At 42.0% G+C, this 26,241-nt stretch overlaps 1 protein-coding gene across 5 annotated transcripts in view; it reads right to left on the bottom strand.

The window, feature by feature from the left end:
* Positions 1-6,957: 6,957 nt before the first annotated feature.
* Positions 6,958-26,241, bottom strand: part of unc13c (unc-13 homolog C (C. elegans)) — a 79,420-nt gene continuing 60,136 nt past the window's right edge. For 3 of the 5 annotated variants that reach the window (XM_078085252.1, XM_040201058.2, XM_078085255.1), the window contains 14 exons: positions 25,680-25,776; positions 24,849-24,992; positions 24,593-24,670; positions 23,155-23,232; positions 22,474-22,500; positions 19,546-19,634; positions 18,510-18,647; positions 17,340-17,463; positions 16,371-16,430; positions 14,793-14,873; positions 12,325-12,472; positions 10,046-10,138; positions 9,649-9,808; positions 6,999-8,623 (listed from right to left, as the gene is read on the bottom strand). In XM_078085252.1, coding sequence (XP_077941378.1) covers positions 8,338-8,623; positions 9,649-9,808; positions 10,046-10,138; positions 12,325-12,472; positions 14,793-14,873; positions 16,371-16,430; positions 17,340-17,463; positions 18,510-18,647; positions 19,546-19,634; positions 22,474-22,500; positions 23,155-23,232; positions 24,593-24,670; positions 24,849-24,992; positions 25,680-25,776 — 1,603 coding nt within the window. In that variant the 3' untranslated portion in view covers positions 6,999-8,337. Of the gene's footprint in view, positions 8,624-9,648; positions 9,809-10,045; positions 10,139-12,324; positions 12,473-14,792; positions 14,874-16,370; positions 16,431-17,339; positions 17,464-18,509; positions 18,648-19,545; positions 19,635-22,473; positions 22,501-23,154; positions 23,233-24,592; positions 24,671-24,848; positions 24,993-25,679; positions 25,777-26,241 lie in introns of all 5 variants that reach the window. The other 2 variants (XM_078085253.1, XM_078085254.1) reach the window with 1 other exon arrangement.

Below are 26,241 nucleotides of genomic sequence, written 5' to 3'. Positions count from 1 at the left end.
TGACTATGTGTTTTGAGACTGTCCTATGGGTGCCCCCCCCCCCCCTCTTCCTAACCAATCTGGCTGAGCGTAATTACAGCTCTGTCTCAGTGGGCACAGGGAGCCTGCTCCTCCTCCAGACATTAAATTAAAAAAAATCTGGTCTGCAGCCCCCAATGGGGGAGAGAGCGAATTATGAAAGCACAGAGGTGGACACTATAATTATAGAGCACGAAGGGACGCACCACCCTGGAAGCACAAGGCGAGGTGAGGTGATTAGACACGACGAGGGAAATGAAAGTGAGCACCGAACTGGCGCTAACAGTGCTGTGTTACTTCTGCCGGTTGACACTTTTACAGCAAACACACATGGCAACAAGGGAGGGGGAGACATCATTTATTTTCCTCTGTGATACAGTCATCTGGGTGTGATTTTCAGTTGACTGCGCACAGTTTCATTTTGCAGCTTTTGATTAAACGGAAGTGCCCGCAAATGGAATCTGGTCCCCAAATCGCTCAATGGCAAGTACATCATTTTGATTTGACAAATCATTATATTTTAAAGCCTTGAGGTGTCTCATTGCAGGGTCCTGGAAAATGCCTCAATTTGGGCCCCTGCAACGGAAAATATCTACAATCAACCTGTTTGCACTTGAGCTCTGGGGCGCCTGAATCATTGGCGAAAACGCCCCTTGGCCCTTTGCATAAAACTTTGGTAAACAAGAAAATACATTATGTACGATATTTGGGGTTTTGTCCCCCTTTGTTGTCCTTGCCTGAAAAATAGCTTGAAAGGAATGTGTTTCTGTTTCCGTCTGCACTCGGCCACTGATACACACAGCAGCATTATTTGTATTCCCGAGTCATAAATCACAGAGAGAACACAGGACGTCTTTTTTTTTCATCTATTATCGTTTCCCACAATTTTTTTTATCTCACGGGAGGCCACAGAGAGACTGTTGATAAATAACAAGAACCCTGGACTGCGAACTCTGGTTTTGTTCTCACTGCCGCGGTCAGTGAGTGCAGTTAGAGAGTCAAAGCTTTCCACGTAATGTCCAAGAGGCGTCTCATGACTACAAGACATGCACGCATGTTTTTTTCTGAAGGAATTTAAAGAACCTCTTTGTGGCATGTGTGTAGGAGCAATAACACAACATAAAGCTGCCGGAATCAAATAGTTTTACATACCGCCCAAAGACGGTTAGCCATGCAGTGCCTGTGTCGGTGATGCAGCTCATGGCTCCTGCTAAAAGAACCATCTCCGCAACTGTAAAATCAACCTGTCAGCCCCCCCTTTCATGTGCAACATCATGGATGTGCAACAACGCCTTGAGGGCAGCGAGAGACTCGGTGCGCTACAGGTAGCCGCTGTGAGCAAAGCAGAGATTGAGGCAGCGCGGTCCTCCACCGTGGACATGTGTTCATGTGTGATTACAGCTTTGGGCCTCAGTTGGATTGTCCTCTTGTCAGTCTGAATCCAGGGTCCCCGTCACAGACCTGAGGCCTGGCTGAGAGGTACGTGCTGGCTTTGTCTCCTGCTCTGCAGCTTATGGTTTTAAGTCGTGGAATGAGCTGTTAAATACCTCTCTAGTTGATGGGATTCGCGTATGATGGAAATCTATAAAAAGAAGAAGAAACGTGGTTTCAAACAAGAGGTAATGTGGGTTTGTTGGCCAATCTATTCTGCCAATTTATGACAAATATCTCATTGATAGTTGTTGAACGTCATGAACTACCTGCCTATTATGTCGTTAATAAAATTCTGCGTATCATTGAGGGCTGTCTAACATGATGAATGTTGTGATGTGTGAGACGATTGTATTCACAAATTCCCCAACAGTGGGACAAATCTCATAAAACCTATACGTAATATTGTTTACCAGGACTCAGCAATAGCTGTTACACACGACAGTTTTGCTATTAATCACGATCACTGGAATATACCAACCTGTCACACTGTCTGCTCAACGTGTGTCATCACAATGAGTAATGGCTGTTCATTTCTAGTGTTTCGCTCATATCTCTATACAGGGTTAAGTCTACATTTGTATATGCATGAGGCCATGACTGTGTTAGAGTCCGTGTTTGTGCAGCACGGCATCTTGGACTCAGCCAGGCCGTCAGACAACAAATCTCAGCTGTGACAGTTTAAGATGTGCAACTTCTCGGTGGCGACGTCTCCGACTCCGACCACCAGTAACCAGGCGAGGATGCGCCGTCCGGTTTGAAGTCTCAAATTCGACATTAAGGCCACCGGACGGCCTTTTGCTTCTGTCCAGACCGCAGAGTACAGATGAAAGCCCTGCGGCAGATGGTCGGAGAGAGCGGTTTCATCGCTTTCCACCAAACAGATTATGCGTGTGTGGTTCTCTACGTGGACATATGGCACCAGAGCGTCCCGAGCCAATCGCTCCGACATTTACAACACGTCTAATTCCACTCCACAAAAAACGTGCACAGCTACATTTACGTAACATAGATTACATTCCTTCACCACTTTGCACAGATGCTGTCTATAGCTCGCGCAGAGAGGTTCAATTGGGTATTTTAAGGGAAATATAATTGTAACTACTTCACAGATGGCAGACTTTCGTGGCCCACTCGGGAGGAATTATGGAGACCTTAGTTGTCCTTATCAAATGCTCGAAAATTGAGTCTGACTTTTTGCTCAAGCACCGCACCTAAATACACCCTCACCGAACATGGCGAGCATGGCCGTAATATTGGTTGTTTTATGATGATGTCTGTACATTACTTTTTGTGGTTTTAATTGTAATATCATAGCACGAGTAAAATAATAAAAATAAAATAATCAGCTGTGTAGATTAATAGCCAACACTCGCACACTTGTGTATCATATCGCCAACATGAATTCAGCAGCAAGGTTTTTGAAAACCTTTCTCTTTGGCTCCAGTTTACATGATATAATTGTTCAGTTTACTGACTGAATTCTGGATGCAGCCCAGGTGGGATTTGTCACTATGGAGACTTAGGGAACCTCCCGAGGCGCTTGATCACATTCATCTTTCCCTTCGATGCAAGTAGAGAGAACACAAGACCATATCTCTGAGGAGAAAATAAATTTCCTGTCCTTGACCTTTAACCTTTTAAGCCCTAGCCCGTCTTTAGCCCTCTGTTCCGAAAAATGCATGCGCACACTATCACATTTTCAACATCAGTTCCAAAGGTGACCAGCATTCCTGATTGTGAAGCGATAATGTGATTTGTGTGGCTGCTGTTTGTTGGCTAATATCTCGGCGATGGCCTGACTGAGAGAGACGTTATGGACATGCGTGTAATCTCTGTGTAATCTGTGTGTAATCGGCTTGCTTTCTGTTGTAGCTTCGATCGATAGGTCCTGAAATGTGCCGAGTGTGCTCAGTCTTGGCAAAATCAGGACCCGATGTTTTGGTAACTCTGTTTGTTGTTAGTTTGAGTTGTGTTTGGAGCAAAGTCAAACAGTTTAGCTAGTATTTTAGCGCAGGTTCTGATGTATTTGTTGTGTGAAACATTATTTATATTCGTTTGCAATGAGTGCCTTTTTGTGGTCGGTACGTGGTCCTAGGGTGCAAATTTTGACTCATCCTTCAAAGTAAAGACAGAGGTGTATCTAATGAGATTACTGCTCCATCTGATTTAAGTGAGTGAAACAGATTGCACAGCGTAGAACTTTATAAATGTTATTAAGTCAACATTTAGTTGAGTCAGGATAGATTAACCACTTGCCCGTCCAGAACTGTAAAGTTGTGCTTTTCATTCTACGACAAAGAAAAATAGTCTGGTTGTATATTTTGAGGGAATTTAACGAATTCTATTGCATAAACTTTCTCTTCATGAATATAAATAGTGTTTTTCATGCCGAAGCACTGTTTCCCCTTTCAGCAAGACTATATTTGCCTTCTAAAACCCTGAATGTATGGTAATTGCATTTGATGAAATTTTAACACTGTAAAGCTGGATGAGCTTGCATTTTCTCGCTCTTTGTATCATATCAAATTAGGTTACATGAAGTGGTGATAGAAGTGATTTTTATTGTGTAGACCATATATATATATATATATTGAACATTTATTGAATTTCACCTTTCCACCAGTTTGGATATTTGACCTGGATTAAAATACATCCTGCTGTGGGTGGCGGCTTGACTTGTCTTGGTACGCTCCATTCAACCAATCACAGCCCATTTAACGACACGGTCATTCACACCCATTAATCGCGACTATCAAACTATTCATACAATGGAGGAACAGCCTACGGGAGCATTTTGGGCATGACGGGGACTAACAGCTGGGGATCGAACCGCCGACCCTCTGATTGAAGGACAATCCGCTCTCTCCCTCACTTGCCACCGTAAAGACTGATCTCTCTTTTGAAGTGAGCTCCATCAATCGTGCCCTGAAGAATAAACATCCCTCCGGTTTGAAGGACACAGAAAAGTACAGGTTGTTCATGTCTGTCATCGGTTAATCATTTCCAACAGCTGGCTGCATCACATCATCACCCAGTTGGACACAGTTCTTTTGGGCAATAACTTCTGGTAAATAAATTGTCCTCTTGTTGAGCTTCATCCTCCTGTCATACGCTCGATCAGTTGCCCTTTGGAAATCCTTTATTAATCTAAACCAAAAACATCATGGGAGAAATCTGCATCCAGGTGGACAAACACACACACACACACACACGGACCATGAGGTTAACAACACGGATGTCATCCTTCCATAAATTATGTCAACCGGCTCCTCCTCAGCGATCGGTTTGTCCTTTGAAACGTGCCACAGATGACTACAAATTCCTGGAGGAGTTGACAACATGCAAATCAAGGGTCAAGGTCGTGGAGGAACGTTGCACCTCGGCTGCTCTACTGTTGTGGATGAGTCAGGTTAGTGTTTTGCTCTATTTTTCCCACCTTCTGGGAGTACATGAGTGACAGTGCCCCCCCCCTCCTCCGCCTCCTCCTTCCTGCTTTATCGGGCTCTTTGCTGGTGTGGAACATTAATATTGAGTGCAGATTTTCAAGTAGGCCGGAGGATTGAAGGTTTCTGGGATATATTTTTTTTAAAACAATGATGCAATTCGCTAAAAGGGTTAGAATGGCATTTCAGACACATTCAGCCGTACTTAACGCCTCTGTGACACGCGATTAGCTAAAGGGAATTCATGTACTGCAGCTGCTGAAACAACCAATATAAAACCTACAATCTATATTAAATGAAAGCTTGTTTTTCTGTTTTCTTATATCATCTTGAATTTCAAACATCTATATATAAAGCATACATTTTAGAGGTTGTGGGTTGAATGTTGCAAAATGTTGTGGCTGCTATCTTCTCTTGGGGAGAGTTGGTTGAAAAGATAAACACCTTTCTCATTTAAAGTGGTCAAAATTATGTGACTCAAAAAGGTTGTAATACTGCTCATCAGTCTTTGAGGAAGACTCTTTGTTTAGCTGCTTTTACTTTTTCTTGTGTGTGTGTGTGTGTGTGTGTGTGTGTGTGTGCGTGTGTATTTTAATGCTTAAATAGAATAACGCCATATCATGACAGACGTGTTTAATTGTTAATAGCGTTAATAGTTTATTGTTATTGATTACACTTTCCTGCTTTGACATTCCAAACTGTCTGCTGTGAAAAAAAATAGACTTTTCTTCACAAACCGAAATGTTAAAAATAGGTTGACAGCAACTTGGTTAAAATGTTCTTTGTCGACATTCTAACATCAAACTATACCGTCAACTAAAAAGTAAAGAAATACTCACCACAAACGTGTCTTTATTAAATCTGTGTTGAAATCCCTGTGGAGAAACAAACAGTGTTGTTACGTCTGCGTGACAGTAATTGATCTGCCTCCCGGTGCATTATAACTAAAAATATCCCATCCTTTTTTTGTTTAGATCTCCTCTCTACATCTTCATTGCGCTCTCACAAGCCGTATTTTCTGTCGACCTCTTGGTAACTCATTTCCTTTCTTTCCACTTCTCCTCCAGTGTTGGAACGCTGTAGTAAGAAACAGACAGAAGGCGACACTGACAAATGGACTCACTCTGATGTGCTGGTTCCAGGTGATTAGATTCACTGTGTGGGCTTTTGATCAAAGGACTGGCTGTTCCTAATTGCTTTCAATAGAGAACAAGTTATTTCCACCATTGTTTTCTTTAAAATAGTAGTAAAATGTGAATATTTATTGTAAAATGGACCTACGTTCATACAGTTGGAATTTGCAACTCATTACGTTCTTCACACATTTACCCAGAAAATGAAGTGCTCTTGTGCGTCTCTGAAGAAACACCGACGGCCCAAATGAACACATCAAAACGTGACATTAAAGTGTTTGGCAGGTTTTTTAAAGATCTTTTCTTGTCACAGTTGTGCATTTTTCTGGCTGTGGATGGGGAATGATTGACAGTGAATAGAGCGTAACTAATCTCAAAGCAAATGTTTCTTCCACACACACTCATCAACACAAGACGTGTGAACAAGGCCCACCGTGGCCGTGGTATGGAGACCTGGAGAGAGTCAAATGTTCATTGTGAGGGACAATTAAGAGGACAATTAAGAGGAAGCCTTTACAGGACAAAAGTAGGAGTGTATGCTGTGTGTGGGTGAGAAACGTGTTCTACCAGGCGACCCTCTAAGTGTTTATTATTATTCTATCTATTATTCACCAGAAAAACATTAAGCAAACATTTACCTTTTTTTTACCTTTACCCTAATTATCCACTTGAGGCTACAGTATGTCAGTTGCTACTTGCACAACCCACCCAAAGCCTCTGACCGAGCTGCCGAGCTCTTTCTTCTATCCCCAAAAAACAGTGCAAATCATTTTTTTTTCTTTCTCAAATATCAATATCAATTGGTTTCTCATTTGGTGTGAGATGCATCTCATTATGTCTCGGGATGTTTCTCATTATGTCTAATGTAAGCTATGAAGCTAAAGGGATGCTTACAGGACAATTCTTCCAAAATGACCCAGATGTTTTAACATATTTGCACATACTTTATGCACATTAAAGAAAAGTAGACTTTTGTACAATATCTCACTAAATATATTTACATGACATACAATTCGCCATCAGTGCAATACATAGGAATGTTGCATATTTACCAAATGTTAGACTCTTTCCTTTATGAAGAAAAATAATTCCAATGACAGAAGCTGATATAACTAATGTGTACAGTAACATGTGCAACTTTCATATTGGTTAACAGCTTCACAAGAAATAAAAAAAATAAAATCTTAGTACCGTCTTATCTATAATCAAATATTAAGCATTGAAAAAGTAATAGATCACATGTACATATTTATCTTCATACATGTAATGGATTGCTTTTGTACAAAGATTTCACATAACTTTGGCAGTTATCGGAAAAATATGAAACCATAATATCAAACTGTCAGCAATGTCATGTAAGCTTGCCTTCCAAAGCTCATGTTCACAGTGGTCATTCAGAAAGGCTGGAAGCCGATGGTCAAAAGCAAGGGAAAAAAAGCCACAAAAAAAAGAAAAAGGAAAATATTTCCATCCTTTCTGCTAAGACTGTTAGTACTGGAGGCTGTCGTCATTGTTGTCATGGTTATAAAATTACAAACACCTATGAAGGTTCACATAGCAGTCATCGCCATTTAAAAAAACATGGTCTATTTTCAGGTCGACTTAAAATACAAACAGTTTGAAGGCAAGGGGACAGGACCCTGCTCGGTGGTCACTGTAGAATCATGGGAGAGACATGACTGAGAAGAGGACATGCACAACAGTGCTTTGTGGAAGAACGTGAAGCCAAAAAACGAGGATGCAAAATGAAAGACTTTGCAACAATCAAAACGCCACACTGTCAGAAAATGACTTACACCGGACAAAATAATCGAGCAAATTCAAACATACAAAGTTCACCATAATTCATATACGTTGGTTTTGTTCTTTTTTTCACTGGTTTGGCACTTTATTGGAACAAATCTCTGTTCAAAAAAGACTAAATGTTGTACAAAAGGTATTTCATGTCTCGTTAACGTAACTCGTAGAATATAGTACTTAATAGTAAGCATACCGTAAGTAAACACTTGTACATACTGTAGATTTAAAATGAACATTCCAACAGATGTTTTACGCACATGCACAAAAACAAACAAACAAACACAACTCTCTCTCTCTCTCTCTCTCTCTCTCTCTCTCTCTCTCTCTCTCACTGTGATGCTGCCTCGCCCCATTTTGGGCCTCCTGTGCTCCTCTTTGGACAACCTCCCTCTCCAGCTTTTATCCAGAAAGAGAATCTGTTGCTACAGCTCCTTCTCCCTTTTCTTTTTTTTTATCTCCCACTAAAGACAACACAACTTTTTTTTTAAACACTGCAATTTCTTTGCACATTACGATACTTCCTCCGTCGAGCGCGTGTCTGTCTTGAGACGCACAAACTCTTTTGCCACCTCGTCATTGGTCCTTTGGGAGAGTATCCTCATGATGGTCAGGCCAGTTTCGTCCATGGAGATGCTTTTCACCAGCGGGTAGCCCGCCGAGCAGCTGCCCTTGTCCGCTAGCTCTCGTAGCTGGATGACCGCCATGCCGATGATGCGGTCCTCGCGGGCGAAGCAGTAGTCCTTTACTGAGACGTGCAGCTCGTAGGCCTCGGGACCGTGTTCATTGCTCAGAACACTGGGAGAAATGACACACAGAGATCAGAAAGGTCACACTCAAGAATTTAAATGGGTTCACGTGAAGCAAACTCTGTGGTGTTTTACTACACTGTGGTACTTCAGTATTAAAAAGTTAACTATTCGTATACTGATACTTCACATCAGACCACTCGCAGGTGCTCCCCTTTATTCTGACGGATAAACTTTTTCAAATGGACAAATCACTTCCAGAGATGTACTCCTTTTTATCGTGGGTATGCAATTTTCGGAGCAAAGGCCCAAAAACCGCCTACAGGTTAAACCAGTGTGGATGAGAGAAATGTGGTATTGACCTCATCGTGACAGTTAAGACACTGTCACGATAATTCACTTAAATAATAATAACGTGACTTTAATCTACTTTCTTAAAAATTGCCACGATAAAGAAATTATATACGAGTGCTAATGAACACGTCTTCAGGACAGTGAGATTTTGCATTTGTTTCCAGTGAATATAAAGAGTCAGACTTTGTCTGCGTGATATTTTTCCACAGCTTATTAAACGTGTGGCTGTAATGAGACAATTTAGTCGTGTTTTTTGCGAGTAAAATGAATCTTTCTATTTAAGTGAGCCATTATTCGGAGGCAGATTGTTGTTGCGAGTCACAACATTGATTCACCTTCCACCAGTCATGTGTGTGTGTGTGTGTGTCATTGTGGGTGAGCGTTGTGCGGTCCTATAGCCGCGCTGAGCTGAGTCTGCTCTGAAGTTGCAATCTGGCATGGATGGACCCTTCAGCTCAGTGACCTAGTTTTCCTGGCTCAGAATGACTAACTTCAACTGTTCCATTCAATGTCTAGAAGTGCCGGAAAGCCAAATCCATTCCATTCCCCCAAATTGAAAAATTGAATCCAAGTTTGAAGATACTTCAAATATAGCACAGATACTTAATGTCCATTCATCTTCAATGGACAGCTTTTTTTGGGCTGTATGCAGCATAATATTACTAATTACAGTAATAACGTAGCCTTAGCTCCCTGTGAATAGGGTACATGGTTACTCACTATTGGAATGTTTCATTGTACTTTGGTGACCAATTGTTGTTCTTGGTCTTGGTGCTGAATTTGCGCTTCTTGTCAGCCAGGTGGGGTCCCACGGCGTTGACCTCTACAAACGGCCGGAACATGGCGTTGGTTTGCCAGAGGAGGTTGTTCACCTCACACACTGAGAAATACAGAGAAAAGAAGAATCAGCAATATTGTAGAAAGTGTAATATGATGCATCGTTACTGGCAGAACAAATACAACGCAGTTCAATAGCTGAACTTATCTGGAACGTTAAAAGTAAACGTCTTTGGACGTCATGTTTGAGTCACACTGAAATGGTTTGTTGGAAGAGCATTTTGAACGCGAACAGTACGCACGTATTAATCCATTACACAGGAGACAGAAAAAATCTCACCCTTAACGCTGACTTTGTGCTCTCCTGTGCCAGGGTGAGAGATGAGATTCACTTGCATTGACACCTCCCCCACGGATCCGTTGGATGACTGACCTGGACACACACACCGAAACAACGAGCGGAGGATTGAAGAAAAGAAGCACAACAACAATCGCTGAGAATAGAGCGGAATGGAGAGATGAGGAAGTAGAAATAAAAGAGATTGTAGAAAAGTGAGAGTAGAAGAGAGCAAGAGAGGCAGAGTGCTGTGTGTGGAAGCTTTACTAAATGAATGAAGAAAAAACTAAACCAAAAAAGAAAACAGTAGGGGAGTAAACTGGAATTCACCATATGGCAGCCAAGTTGCATGCAAAGCTAGGGTTTCCTTTAGCTTGACGCTGAACATGAGCCACAAGAAGAAGAAGAAGGCAGATGGGGTCGAGGGATGCACGGAAAACAAATATGTTCTGCAATAAAAATCCTGTTCCAAACAACAGAAACACGAAAAAAACCTTGCATTTGACTGTAGTGAAATGAAAAGTGAAATGAAAAGCAAAACAACCTATAAGAAAGAAGGTAGAGGGGAGAAGTGAGTGATGGCAAAGATAGACATTCGAAGACACCACAGCCTGCGCAGGTACATCATCACATACACATGTTTAACGCTGGAAGGCAAACTGCATGTGTGGTTGATGAGTGGGAGATGTTCATCTAATAGCCAATCAATATGTGCCAAATATGCAGCGCCTATTACGGCTGGTAATGGAAAATAAGCCCCTTGATTCAGTGTAATGAAAATTAGGTTGAGGACATCCAGGGGAAATGACCTGGGCAATGCACCCTGCACAATTACCTCAGCTGTGGGCAGACGTACATTCTGAATAGATTCTGCATGTTTTCGGACTGGATTTGGAGACAAAACACTGGGATGGGAAGTTTGAGGCAAATGGGAGAGCAGAGCGTGAACGCTGTGAACGGCGCATGAGGGAGATGAAAGAACGCAAACACGGATAAAAAACAAAAGGTGGCAGTGACGAGGGTCGGAAGATCGAGGGAGGAAAATGCCAACGAGAAGAGGTAACAGATAAGAGGGGCCAGTTGTCGGAATTAATTGTTGCGGGGTGGAGGTTTAATTGATTTGAATTCCCCCCCTCGCTGTTTGGAACAACCAAGATGGTATCTCGAACCAAACAAAGTGACTAATCAATAGACTTTTTTTTTTTTTAGCACAGTCCTGTATTGAAGCTTGACGCCGTTATGGAGCAAACAAACACACTCATCTTGTGTGCAAAGACACACTAGTGCAAGCAATGGTCTGTGATTAATGAAACAGTGTCCGCCGTCAGCACATCTCCACGCTGCTTACTGACCTAAAGCACTTCATCCGCCACTTCACTAGCTCCACTCACAAGCGTCACATTAGACCACCTCAGATGAAGAGAGACAACGTGGTGTCAACTCAAGAGAGAGGGGCCGAACAGAAACACATCAAGCAAATCTCAAAATAGCACACAGGCGGAAGCGTCTGTGCCCATCTGCTGCCTGGCCGCCTGTACACACTGAGGCACCCAGGACGCCCGACCGGGCTGAATCCCCTCTCTCGAATCTCCTCGTGCCCCTGAAGCTACTTCCGCCTCGTTGTTCAGAGCGACTGGAACAATTGCCGTATGGCGAGAGATGAACGAGAAAAACGACACATTAAAGTGGCTCAGCGATGACGGAGGGAACAAGAGAGAATCTACACGTCGACACGACACGTGTATGTCATGAATTTGTCATGGGAACGTTTTGTGTGTATAAGGGATTGGAAGACGTGCTTGTTTTTTATGGATAGTGAAAGAGATAAAGGTGATAAATGCTATCGCTGGAATGCCACTGCACGCATAGGTCAAAGGTTATATAGAGAAATCCTCGGAACACATTAACCGCTTAAGTTAATACTTATTAGACCGATTATTCCCATTATTTTCAATCACTTCTAATTACCAATAGAATCAGCTTGTGATTTGGTGATAAAAAAAGCTTTCCCTCTACTATAAGCGTATAAATGTTTAATGTTATAGAAGTAAAAGCTGCAACTACAGCAGCACCATAAATTCTGAATTTAAATACCAGAGTTTATTAGGTTTATTATGTTTATTAACTAGTATCTGAAGTATCCAGCCACTTCCACAATTTAAGCATCTTGTTCTTGCTTACATTTGTTAAATAAAACTACCTCATATATCTGGCTACAGAAAGCCAGCTCTTAACCTTTAATTAAGTTTTAATTACCTGACTCATGAGCTAATGTTCATTACCTTGAGAGGTTTGGGTGCATATATATTTCTTGATCAAGGCATCTGTAGGTTGAGTGTAAAGGCTGAGAGCGTATTTGAGGGACTTCATATCGGGGCTTTTTTCGAGGAAGGTTTTCTTCAGCCCATTTCCACCAGCATGGAAGTATTGCTGAAAAACAAAGACAGAGAAAAAAAGCAACTCAGATTTTAAAATGTTCCAAGGCCAACAGAAACTTTGGAATAGCTTTGAAAATGACGGCAACCTTTTTGTTGTTGTTTGTAAACGCCAGCAGGTTCTAGTTGCCTGATTGTAGCCGAGGATTATGTGGACAGGATGCATTTAAATAGGAGGCGAAAACACTTACAGACACTAGACAAGAGGCAGCAGTAATAGCCACTTTTGTAGCTAATTACATGCATTTACAACTGAAACCCATGATGGTTAATGCACCGTTGTGCTGATAAGCCTGTGTCTGAGGATAGAACGCTCCTTGCTCTGTTTTGAAGTGCCGTCACTCCTACGTGTGGAAGGTGAAAGTACTCGGAGACATATGACTAAACCCTGTATTCTTTATTATGTGTTAAGCTTTCTCTCCTCTGGGACGAATCATCGTTTTAGAAACAAAACTGAATTTGTTCAGGTTTTTGCAGAATTAGTTTAGGATTTATCGCTGTGATCCACGTCAGAAAATTGAAACACTATAATCTCATACCCTTAGAGTATGAAATAGCACAGTAACATTTGAGCCGAATCATCTCATCACTCACTGAATAACGGCCCCAGTAGAGACTGGTTGGGATGCTCCACAGCAGTATTGACTGGTTTGGTTTTGTTCAATTATTAGTTTGTTCAAATAACAACAAATCCATCCTAATACTCTTATCATGTTATTGCTGTTTATTGGTCCAGGAGTGTGCTGCTGTATGTTGGAAGATGCCCATAGTGTTTCTCCCAATCTGCAATGCTAATATCTCCTTCTGACAGGCGACTGGGCAGCATCGCCCCACATGCTCCAAAAACCTCTCTTCCTCGGGCAAAATTACCTGCCAGACTGCAATGCTTCACACGCGTGCCAATATTTCTTCTATCCGGTCTCTTTAGGACTAAATGTCCTTCTTCTCTTCCTTATAAATGTAACCTCCATCCTTAATCTCATTCTTTTTTTCCTTCAGCATTTATTTTTTCTTTTGTTCTCCTCCATCCTCCAGGCTTATCAGCGTTAGGCATCCTGTGGTGAACCACTGGAGGTTACTTTCCTCTCCTACACAACCAGGTACTCCCATGTATTTCCCATTCAGGCTGCTGTATTTAAAACCTATATCTGATTATGTAGGGAAAAAACGGGTATGTTCTTAAAAAAAAGGCGTAGTCCGATGTGTTCTCCATCCGTGTAGCATAAATGTAGGGAAAAACAAAACTGTATTTGGTGAAAGAAACAGCTGCCTTCATTTTACAATCCATCACAAGCCAGAGTTCAAAGAAAGCAGTCCATTAATGTGACTCAGTTGAATGTACGGCTTGCCATCTGCCGTCACATATTAACTCCCCTATATGGATCAGTGCATTTACTCATTATCCTACTCATTACGTTTTGCCGGATCAAGGTTCAGTCTGGAAAAAGTATTTTTATTGGGAGAATCACTAAATACACTGAAGGCAAAATGTTCAAGTAGATATGTTGGGTTTCAGCCACTCCGTAAATGTGCCTTTAGGGTAACATTTGGGCCCATTAGTGAAATAGGAGAATATTTATATTTTTCCCCTTTCAAATGCAGCACATTTATTTTTTGCCAGCTTTAAAACTGTTGTGCACACAGTGTGAAAATATGATGTAAATAATTCAGAAAATTCAGAAAAACATTTCGTTGGTCTGATCATCTAACTCTCCTAAGGCTGATATATGTTAATTGACTGTTCTCATTGGAATACTGATACGACTCCAGCGACATGATTGATCTAAACCAGCAGGTAGTTTCCTTGGAGACAGAAGAATCAATTAGTTCTGTCTGCACTTTATGATGCAGTGTTCCCCTAGTGGCACCTCAGCATAACTCTCTTCTTGTCCCTTTATAATTGAGGCTTGGTCTTGAAATGGTCTCAAATCCCTTTACGATAACTGAGAGTATGGTGGTAAATTAGCAGCGGCACATCTCATACTTCCTCCTGCCGAGAGGCTGAGGACACTTTTCCTTTTCCCTGAATGTGAATTCATTACACATCCTCTCACATACTTGCATGTATTGAGATCAAACAATAAACATCAAGGAAATAGATATACTATCGAAAAGAGGACATTTAGAAAAATGTATAACAGCTCATTTGCAATTGGCGAGGTGACACTGTAGGATTAAATCCTCATTTAAGACCATTTGCATATGTCTACTCCGCTTTCCCCCATGGAGGCTCTCCTGTCTTTTCTAAAGGTCAAGTTTAGCCAGCGAGGTGGCTCTCGCTGTTTAACCAACGCTGCATTCTACATAAAACTCACCTTGATGGTGGGAAGCACAAGGTCCATGGCTGCACACTGTCGTGGAGTCAGACTCCTGGCTTCCTCTCGGATGACATGCTCCTGCAGGGAAAGCAGCTCAAGTCAAACAGAGTTGCATTCAAATGATGATGAAGTATTAGAGTTTCTGCTAAAAACCTATTTTAATCGTGTCAATCTTAATGGAGGTTTTCCTGATTTGGGAATTGATTAAAGCAAATACCTTATTTCACATGTACTTGCCCTAGAAATATCCTTCATGTTCAATGAAAAGGGTTTTGCAAAAGACTAAATCTAAACACCACAAGCATGGTCGTAATCTGCAGTGTCATCAGCCTGGCAGCTCGAGCGCACAGAAGCAAGTCTCGCTGTTTGTTGGTGGCATTTGATAAACCTATTCAGAAGAGGCCGTAGAGTTAAGAATGCACATACCGTCCCTGAAACTAGATAGTGAATACGAAATACACATGAACTGTATTTCTTCTGCATTCAGAATATGACATGTATCTGGCACTAATCTGTTTGAAACTCATTTTAAACAGCTGGTGTGAGACAGTAAATGCGTTAATCAACATATGCTCTAAAATTTGGAGTTGTTAACGGGATTCATGATTTCTTTACTCATAAATCTATTATTGAATGTTAATCTTCTACCATATTTAAGGGGGGAAGCAAATAAAAGACTACACTTGACATACTGTATGCTTTAAAAGAGCAGCCCTGGTAAAAGGATTCGTGGTCTAAATACTAAGATTGAGTTAAGTAGCGTTTCTTTGGTCAAAGTTCTTTTAGTATAGTAATTTGAGATGTATCCATTTTGCATTTAGGAAAAGAAGTTATATATTAATGTAATGTTAATTGCATTAATAGCACAATACAATTTCATATTATATCATTAGGAAGTCATCGGACAACACGGCAAGTGATATAATGCACTGAGCGACATAAACAAATTCTGTGAATTGAGCTGAAGATTATAAGTCATAAGAGGATGAGGAAACCCTTTTTTAATGCTTTGGGAGTGAAAAAACACTGACGCAAACAAGTATACATTAAAAACACTGTTTGGATCTCCTGCATTACTGGGACGCAAAATATCTTTGTGTGTAACTTTCATGCCGCTGTTGTTAGTACGACCACAGTCGAACCGCTGATCCGTTGCATGCCTCACTACACAGAGCTCGAGGGATTACACATAGTGGGTCACATGAGCAATTAGATATCAGCCTGACAAGTATTGCACCGAGTTACACTGTGCATGTAAAAGCCTTCAGTGGCTTACATAACAATGCTTTCAAATTACATAATCCATCCATCCAAATGTGCACATAACGGGACTCAAAGTGCACAATTGGGCGCAGGTGGTAACTGATCCTTTTTATACCCTACAAACTTTTTGAGATGAAAGAAACGTCAATCTGGAAAGCTACAAAAAGAGTGGTTATTCTGTATTATTGAATGCCTCTGTTATCCTGCCCACAATATCACACTATAACTCCAGCATAATTACAGATCATAATTACAGCGGCCAAATTTTAACCAAGATAAGCGAAGCTTGACTTCGGTTCATCCAAAACTAACCTTCAGTTTGGACAGCTGTCCCAGGTCCTTGGCGGCATTGAAGATCATCTGAGCTCCTTGCTGTTGGACGGACAGATATTCTCCCGTTAATTCGAGGAAAATGAACACTAATTGGATGAACATGATTTTTTACATTTTTTTATATAAAGTAAATCAAGGAGACAGAAGATAAAATGGGTAAATGTTGAACAACAACTCATTAAGGTAATTGAGTTTTAATGGTGGAATTTGTAATATATAACGTCCATGATTTGGTTTGGCGCAATATCTAAACTGGAACTGTCACGCTCAACAGCTCAACCCGTCCTGCTCTGTCCTGCGATGCCCCTTGATATTTGAGAGGCTCTAGTGAGTTGCAGTGGAGGCCGACCCGCCCTTATTCCAGAGAACAAAGAAGTAGGGCAGCGCCGAGGTCTTGTCAATAATACATCCACGCTCTGTGCACGTTTTACTAGTTTAAAAAAAAAAAAAAGTAAACCCCAGCCCCTGGGTTTCATACAGATGGCTGACCTATAGGCCGTTGCCACACATGGAGGTTATAAAATAGCAGTAGTGTTATTTTGTTCACCTCTCAGTGTTACAGCAAATTTGGTCCAATGTCAAGTGGTTGGCTCCTTTTAAAAAGAAAAAATCTTTTGGATTGTTTGGACCAGGGAATAGATGTGAAATATATATCCACATACAACAAACCTAAAACGTTCCGGAGATGAAAGATGTCAGCCGAGCTTTAAAAGAAGTACTAACTGTTCACTCCAGGTGTGTGAAGATTTAAGGGATGCCATGTTTCATTTCCTGTTAAGTCATTTGTATCTCATGCTGAAGTATGAGAGAGCTGAACAGATGGAGGGATACGGGAGAGATACCGAGAGAGAGAGAGAGACAGGCGGAGAAGAGGAGGGAGGTGGAGGGCATGCCGAGAGATAGAAGAGTAAGAGAGTGAGGAAAAGACTGATGATTGATCAAACTCACACTCTGGTCATTCAGTGGAGGTAGAACAATTGTTCTCTCAATGGTGTTCAGCACAATTTTCCAAAGCTCTTTGAGGACCCGTTTGAGCACAGTCTTCTCACAAATCTTGGCAAATAACATCAAACTGCAAAGCGGCAAAAGAAGGACATTTGTCAGGTCAACACTTGAAGCGCGTGTCACAGACTGAGTCAACGTGGCTAAAGACAACAACAAGGGATATGATGAAAGAAAAAAAAGCACCTGTGATTCATAAAACTAAATGCAGCAGCTTTAGGATTTAATCTGAACCTATTGTGCAAGCAGGGTCACACGGACAAGAGGAAGGATTTGGTATTTCCATATCATTAAAAGGATTCCCTGTAATACCCCATTGGCCTCAATGTTCCTTTGACAAATGGTTTGGAGCGATTCCTTGACTTCAGCTGCAGCGTTTCAGCACTATGGCTCTTTCAAGAATAACAGCAAATACAGTCCTTGAATAATGATTACTTTTCCATGTTATGTGTCTAGAAATATAACATGGAAGTAATCATTATACTGCTGTATTTCATTGTATTGGATATTATATTTGGACTGGAAATATTGACAACAATAACATAACAACAATATCATTTCTGAGTACCTATTGATTCAACAACACATGCGCTTCTTTAACACAGCACCATCACTAGCTACAGTAGTGATGGGAATCATCTTATTGTAAAATGAAACCGACAAGCCATGAACCAGGAACCTTTGGCCTCTACCAAAACTAACATTGATTAGAGGAACGATTAGTTCAATCTGACTTCCTTTTGATACCAGTTAGTTTGAATGATGTGGTGGGATCGGACAACCTGACTCACTAGATGGATCGTTACATAGGAAAAAGGTTTTGAAGCAGTAACTCCTCTTTGGCATGCAGATGTAACTGCAGACATAAACGCATCAATAGATGTCTGACAAGATGGACTTTCTTGTGATTTGTGATCCTGGCGTCACCTAATAGCGTCCCGATCCTCCAGCTGCCGTGTAAGATAAGGAACTGGGACCTTCTTTTATCATGTGTGGTAAAACTGAATCAATATTATTACACAAATGCAGTGGGTTTGATTTTGAATTGGTTTGCAAAGGGGATCTTGGGTGAGGCAGAGAGGATAAACTCAGACCTTTCATCCAGTGAATACTAACTTTTTATCCAGGAGGTCCATGAGAGGCCGAAGAACAGTCTCTGCATCCATGGCAGCATTGCTCCCTTTGGCCGTACCTTTCATCTGAACCAGCTCCTGGTTCATCTGCTTCACACAATCCTCGATCACACCTTTGAAACTGTGAAAAAATAGAATCTCTTAAATCCTTCATATTTTAGAATAACGTTAAGGAGGTGCTCCCCCCCCGCTGCTGGAACACTGGAAAAGTGCTAAGAGCACGGGTGCCATAATCACGATGAAATGTTTAGCGATTGGCTGTGTGTTACATGACTTTAGCTCATATGTTCTGCATTCCAAATGTTGTTGGAGCTCCTGTACAAATGACTGAGATCTGAGGCGAACCCGCTTTCAAAAGACGCAAGCAGAGATGCTCCCCGGTGCATCGCAAACGCATTCCACATATCCAGTATGCTAAATATCAGAATCTGTTGGGGAGGCTTTCGGGGACAAACAGCCAATGATGCTTAAAAGGAAACCTGGCGGGGGTTTGCATTTGGAGCATGAACTAGAGTTGTTGTTGTTACGCTCTCTTGCAGACATTTTGATCCCTTCAAGCAAAATTCCTCTCAACCTTCCTTTCTGTCTGAGGGAAATTACCCACAACTCACAGCGTTGTGAGGACAAACACACAGGTTACTGTTAAAAGAGAAGCTCAGAGACGGAGAAACACGGTGTATATGTGTGTAAGTAAAGTAGACTCGTAAGGCCAGAGATCACAAATGCTTCATGATTTCACACATTACATGTCTTGGTGTCATCAAGGTAACGTGATAAGACGGCAGATGATGAATGAAGCAGGTGAAATCAGTCACTAAGGGTTCAGGTTCATTTGGGAGGTGTGATCAGCAATCAGAAAACGTCTACATATGAACTCGACTTAAGCATGGTGCACAGCGAGACTTCAAGTCAATTATATCGTAACTACGAAATAAGAAACCAGGCAGTCTTTCAACACAAATTCTTGAAAGAATTAACCTTAATGAAAATGATCCACTGTGAGTCACACTAATGCTCACCTGGAGCCGAACACTCCGCTGAGCTCATCCAGCACTGTGTTGAGTTTATTCTGCAGCTCCTTGAGTAGATCACTGGCCTCTGCATCCAGCTGTCAGGGGGGGAGGAGGGGGGAAATGGACAGTTACTACATTGTTACGCTGCATGCGGTTAGCTCACACTGACTAGAGCTCTGGATCTCTGCCTCGACTTGGGTGTGGGTGTTAAATGGCAGCAGGACATTGGAGAGGTAACCTGCCTGGCTGGTGGCCTCCCACACATTTTTCCTGCCATCTGTGCCCGAGCGACGCTGTAAATACAAATGGATGGCTCGCCTACCAGCGCCGCGACGACGACAACGACTGCCTGAAGAGCCGCGAGACGCGGCGAAACAGGCAGTGTCTCAAACGGAAATACGTGTGTGCACTACTACACAGTAGAGAGAGTTTACTGTCAGGTAGACTTAACATTGTAGTATCTTACTGTGATTTATACATGAAACCTGTTGCTGTTTACATACAACATATGTTGTGACAATTAACTCCTTTTCTTCACTGTTTTGATCAGAAAGGAAATTGAAATTGATCGCATGTGTTTGTTTGACTTGATTATTCGAGCCATACAAATTTCCAGTAGTTTGTTCGTTATTCAGGAGATGTTGGTGTGACTGGATAAATATCTGAAGCTTACATTACATGTTATACTTTGTAATCATAATCCAACGTGACCGTGCAAGGAAGAATCTTCCGTGCATCAGCTCAAACAAACACATTTACAAAATAGATTCACACCGTGTGCAGTACATGCCAATGCATGACATGTTTTGGGGTTTCTGCAACGCCGTCTTTATGCAAGTGCATGTGATGCATGTGCAGATGCTTGTGTTCTGTGGTTTTGGTCCACAAATTATTCACGGGCAAATTTACGGGGGGTATATCGTAAGTTTGTGCGTGCAAGTAAGCAACTGCATTGTGTGAGTGCATCTGTATCACAATTTGTGTCAGTATTTATGGCCAATGTCCAAACATTGATGTTTTGGATGGGAGTGGAGGACACGCGTCGCAGAGGCTCAGTGCCTGAGATGGATGTGTCAGGCCACATGCATGACAGATCGCCAGATTGGAAACGGTAAGCTCGGCCATGGAGCCGCTCATCTCGCACGTTATAATGGCGAATGGCTGAGCTGGGAAGCAGATGTGTAAGCTAAACCTTCGATAGACATCGTTATTATGAAGACATGCCTCTATGTGCGGAACACAAGGGATGTTTGTGTATTAGTCCCTTTGATTGCAATGATCGCAGCATTCAAGATTTTCCCGAGCAGGACGGAAATTGACCGTAGGGGTTGGAGGTTTGAGTAACGGATAACATCTTTTCTAGTGATAGCAGAAACAAACTGGTCTTTTCTCGGTTCTTCTTGGCCAAGGGGAAGGTTTGTGTCTGGGCTCTACTCGGCTGCTTGGCAGTCTTTGAAATTGAGATTCTCTGTTTCATTTCCAAGAACACTGTGTTTAAATGTGAAGGCTTCTGTAGGAAATTCACCCGGCTTTATAATAGAAAATGTAATTCTGTCTCCACTCAAAGCTACTGTAACTTGCCGAGTGAGGTAGGGTGTAGTATCAAAGGTTCATCCTCTGAAATGTCAGGTTAATGAAGGTCTTGGATTATCTTGAAATGGGATATAATATTGAGAATATAATGATACTTATATTAATGTTTTTTTTATAGCAGAATGGATCTGATGTCTCGTTCACTCGCCATGTGCACTCGAAGGAAAGTACAACAAAACATTCAAATCGTTGTATTGCAATTAGGGATTACCTATATTTTAAATGATGGTGATTTGTCATGATGCAAAGGAAACGTATGGAACACCTGGCGCTCTCACTGGACGCTGTCTGATTTCCAGGTACGCCCAGAGTGCACCGACTCTCTCCTGGCTGACAGCCTATCAGCAGAAGCCCAGCTTTGCTTCCCCTTGCCTGTTTTAACAAGACAATATCTACTCTCCGGCAGGATGGCTTTTTATTCGGATATACACTTTGTGCTGAACAGTGCCAAAAACATACGTAACTGCCATAACGAAAGTGAGAAAAACATATGAGCAAACATCCCGAAATCCAGAATAAAGCCTGATGTAAATCTAAGGAGATCAGTCCACGTTAATTCCGTGATCGTGGGCAATGTGAGAGATTATTGCTAATCTCAGTTATTGGTAATGCTATGATAACAGTTCTTGGTAATTACATTTGCTCTCTCGGAGTTAATTGCTGATAGGAAAGTATTCTGTAATAAATAGGCTACTGTTCGGAGAGGAAACTAATGAAAACACGTTTTAGCTCTTAACTTAACACCTCAGCTGCATAATATGATGATGATGTTCAAAGGGAGTTGAAGAATTCTGCTGTCCTTATAATACAGACAATAATGGTCGACCAGGACAGGTTTAGAACTGTTAACTGTGGGGAGGTAGCAGCACATCCCGTCAGAAACATTTAGTGTCTGCGGCCTGGGGAATGGACAGAGACGACCAAAACCACACCCGGCAACGCGATCAGCCTCTCACTCCCTCTTTGGCGCCAGAAAAAAAAAAGAAAAAAGAAAGAGGAACAACGGACTAAAATAAATACAGCAATTCTAAATTAGCTGTGGCTAAAGAAGTGGCAGATGGGGGGAGCAAGCTAAAAATAAAGATGGGGATCGGGTTGGTTGACCCACTATCCCCAGAGCGCTGGGGATGGTGAGCTTGAGCTGCCTGTCCAGAGGGATAATGGGTTATTCAGATTCCATATGCTCTGTGGCACATGCTGCCGAAGGGGTTTGGGGGAGTGGGGTGAGAAGCGTGTGAGGTGTGGCGGGGAGGAACAGGTGGGAGGGGGACGGGGGGTGCTTTTTGCTATCATTTGGTAAATGGCGGAAAGGGGGGTGTTGACGGGTCCTATTGCACACACCTTACAGAAGGACACAACCCCCTCCTCCTGGAGACAGAGAGAGAGAGCACAAAAAAGGAAATGGGGGGGAAAACAGAAGACACAACGACGGGAGACAAAACGCAGGGCGAGACAGGCGTTAGATACTGGAGAAGAGAAACATGCTTGTAAGTCATGAGAAGGCTTCTGCTTCTCAGGTAAGACAACACGAGGGGAGCCAGTGGAAGGGGAACAGTGACTAGGTACAGAGGAAGGTAATGCAGAACTTTACCCGAGGCAGAAGTCAAAACGGTCATTTTAGCAAACATGTCCGATTATTCTATTGAATTGATGATTGCAGAACTGAGGGAAGGATTACAGCGGATCACTGTTTGGGTCAATTCACTTTCACTTCATATAAACGTTGTGTGTGCGTGATCTTTGTGCATGATGTGTTTCCCGGCGCAGCACACGGCTGATCTGAGGGTGGAGGTTCAAGTGTTCTTTTGAAAGACACTGAAACCTTTGAAGGCCCTTCAGCTATAACCCTGCAGTTTAACCTTCCGGTGGAAGAATGCAGGTATTCGCATAACTGCATTGTAATAATAAATATATTACCCCCCCCCAAAAAAGTTTAGGTGAGGATGGAAAACCTTTTTTTAATTGAAAGTGAATTGGCTCAAAACGTGAGACGGATACGGATACACTCCAGTAGGCACAGACCTGTTTGCCACCCATGGACTCAAACATCTTCTCCAGTTGGACACGGAGCTGCTGAATGTTGTTGAGGATGATGCAGGGCTGCGAAAATAGATTGTTTTGCATATTACAACCAACTGTAGAAAATAAATTCTACATTCTACAGAAACCTAGACAGTGAATTTCCGTTTCTTTCTTTTACAGCTTATTGACATTGTACACAAGCCCATATAATTGCAACACATTGTCAGACGGGTACGACAAGTACAATGGTTCTGATTTTCTGGCACTTCCTCTTTTGCAAAGATGGTAGGTGTCAGCATGACAGTCAGCAGGGAAACGCGTTACATAATGAAATGGGGAGAGGAATGTCTGCGGTATGTCAAGCATCATCGATCCTCAGCTGCACAACAAGTTTAACAGATGACAGACATTAATCACGTTGCCTTTTATGTGAGGAATTCTTCAGAGCTTTCAGTGCATTATTATGTCCCCCCAAAAACAAATGACAAACAAACAACCCCCCCCCCCCCCCAAATGATGTTATGGATGGTACTAAAATGATTAGTAGGTGCCCCACAAGACATGATTGGTGTATTTCAAACCACAAAGCAGCCAATAGAGTCTCTGTGGAGGCACAACACGGCTTGTTCTCCAATAAATTGATCAACATATTTGTACGGGAATGATAAGATATTTACGATTGAAATAAATGCAAATGCGATCTCTGGCGTACATGTTTGTAGCTCGAGAGAGGATGAGCATCTGGGCCAGCGGTCTGCATGTTCTGTTACTGTCCATCGTGTTCCCTGCCTCACCCCCAATGCCTAACTGCTGCTTTCTTATGACAATCATTGTATACTTGAGGCTTTTGAGAATACTAAACTGAAACCAGAGCAAACCTTTTGGCCTTTGTGGAAGCTTTCGGAATTGCTAAAAATATATAGACCACAAACAATGGAAAGCACTGCTCCAGATGCTCAACTGAACCAATGCAATAACCGCGCTCCTTTAGTCTACGTGTGACAGTTTACCAAATTAAAGCTCAGATTTGATTTCATCTGCCTCTTATTTCCTTCTTTCCATCATCTGTCTGTTCAGAGCTGTCCCGGGGGGGGGGGGGGGGGGGTTTAATGCTTTCTCTGGAACAATTGTAATGAGCCTGCAAAGTAGCAGCTGCCTCCTCCGCCAGCATCCTGTTTGTTACCTTTCACTTCAACCTCAAAGTCCAGCAAGGATAGCAAAGCAACAGTGACTTTTGGACTGCGAGATGAAAAATTTGCAATTTGGTTCAGAATGTTTTTTGCTTTTCAGTTTACATTTTTGCAAATCTTTGCTACGGATGCTGGGGATGCTAACTGAAATTAAACCCACACACACACCACTGTTATGGACCGCCATCATCATTACGACGAACCATATGAAATCTATTTGTACTAGCATACTTAGAGTGGGGACTTACCACGTTCTCCTTACTCAAATACAAAGGAAAGTCCTTGGATATGATCACAGCATACTGCAGAAGAACTTTGTTGATAGTCTGTAGGGATGGACGGAGTTGCTGTTGTATTATTTCATTTCTGGAACTCATTAAAATCATGTAAGCAGTCACAGCCTAATAACACGGTAATATTAAACAGAGTAAATAAACCACAGACGCTCTTCACCTCGATACCAAACTCTTTAACCAGGAGTTTTTACTCTCCAAAGAGCCTAACCTTTGCGAAACGGCACATGAAGTGAGCCAGGGCTTGTGGATTCGGACACTCCAGCTTCTTGATGATCTCAAAACTCTGGTTTAGTTGAGTGAACACGTCCACCACCGAACACGAAAAGAGGGCGTGCTCTGAGGTTTGCTGGAACTGTTGCAGGAAGAGAGGGGGAGAGAAAGAGACAGGTGTCTGATCTCAGGAGCGAAGCCCTTAAAGCGCCTCAGAATTTATGAGACGAGTTATTATTCCCAGGAAAGAGAACATAGACCAACTAACCAATTACTTATGACATCACTCGCAAAGCAAAACAGACCACGTGCCACCAAATACCAAGTAGAACGTGTGAATAGTCAGCTAAGGTGCCCTGTAATCGTTTGTCATATCTTTGACACGTTTAAATGCCTGCATCAATTCATGACTGAGATAAAAGTAATGTTTAATAGCGTGTGTTAAAGTAATCGTGGTTTTAGCTATACTGTATAGCAGTTAGGAGTTTAGGTAAGACAAATCAAGATGAAGTACTCATCAGAAATATACGGTGCTGTGCAATGATTTCATTTGATTAGCTAGAAGATGCACCAATATATTGCAATGATGTCTGTGCCAAACTTGATTTGTGAAAATTGGGCGCATTTCATCTCATCATATGCATTTTATTGGCCCAAAAATGTTTTGCCTCATGTTGTTATCACGAATGATACTCATGGGGGATACATGCATACACGCACAAAAGGTGAATTCAGTCCAAGTATTCTTCTGAATAAGTAAACGTCTTAAGTGGCTTGGGTGGTTAACTGAAAAGTTAGATATTAAGAAATGATTCAGGGCGATACTCACGCCATCTTTCTTGTCCCTTTCCAGTGCTCCGTTGAGGAAATCCATGGCAGCTTCCTCGTTCTCATCAAGCCACTGAATTACAAATGGCTCGAACCACCTAGAAAAGAAAACCTTCCTTAATTGAAGAATCAAATTCTAGTGGAGAGTTTTTGTTGTTATATTTGGCCCCTCTCTACTTTCAGGAGGACCAGAAGAGTCAGGGTTTTAGTATACAAGGACATTTTAAAGGCTCTTGAGTTATTTAATGGATTTTAGGAGAACCCTCTGTATTCAAGCAGATTTTAGTGTGGCTGAAATCCATCTAGGCATTGATCTCAGGTTTCAGGCTGTGGACGGATTAGACTGCGAGGCTCAGACAAAGGACGGCTGAGGTCAAGCCACGGGGGGAAGTACATTTCAAAGTGGAGTAATAATGCCGTTCTGTCTGTTTCAATTTGCCATTTCCTTGTGTTATATGTGGCCTGAGCTTCTCCCTCAAAGCAACGGATATGCCGCCCAAAACCGCTTTGAACTTTGGCAAAGGGCATCTGCTACAGGAGGGACAACGAATAAACAGATTTGG

The sequence above is a fragment of the Gasterosteus aculeatus genome, chromosome 12 (genome assembly GCF_964276395.1).
Source record: "Gasterosteus aculeatus chromosome 12, fGasAcu3.hap1.1, whole genome shotgun sequence".
Classification (NCBI taxonomy): Eukaryota; Metazoa; Chordata; class Actinopteri; order Perciformes; family Gasterosteidae; genus Gasterosteus; species Gasterosteus aculeatus.
The sequence above is the reverse complement of the archived record's forward strand: the minus strand, read 5'-3'. Positions and strand labels throughout refer to the sequence as shown.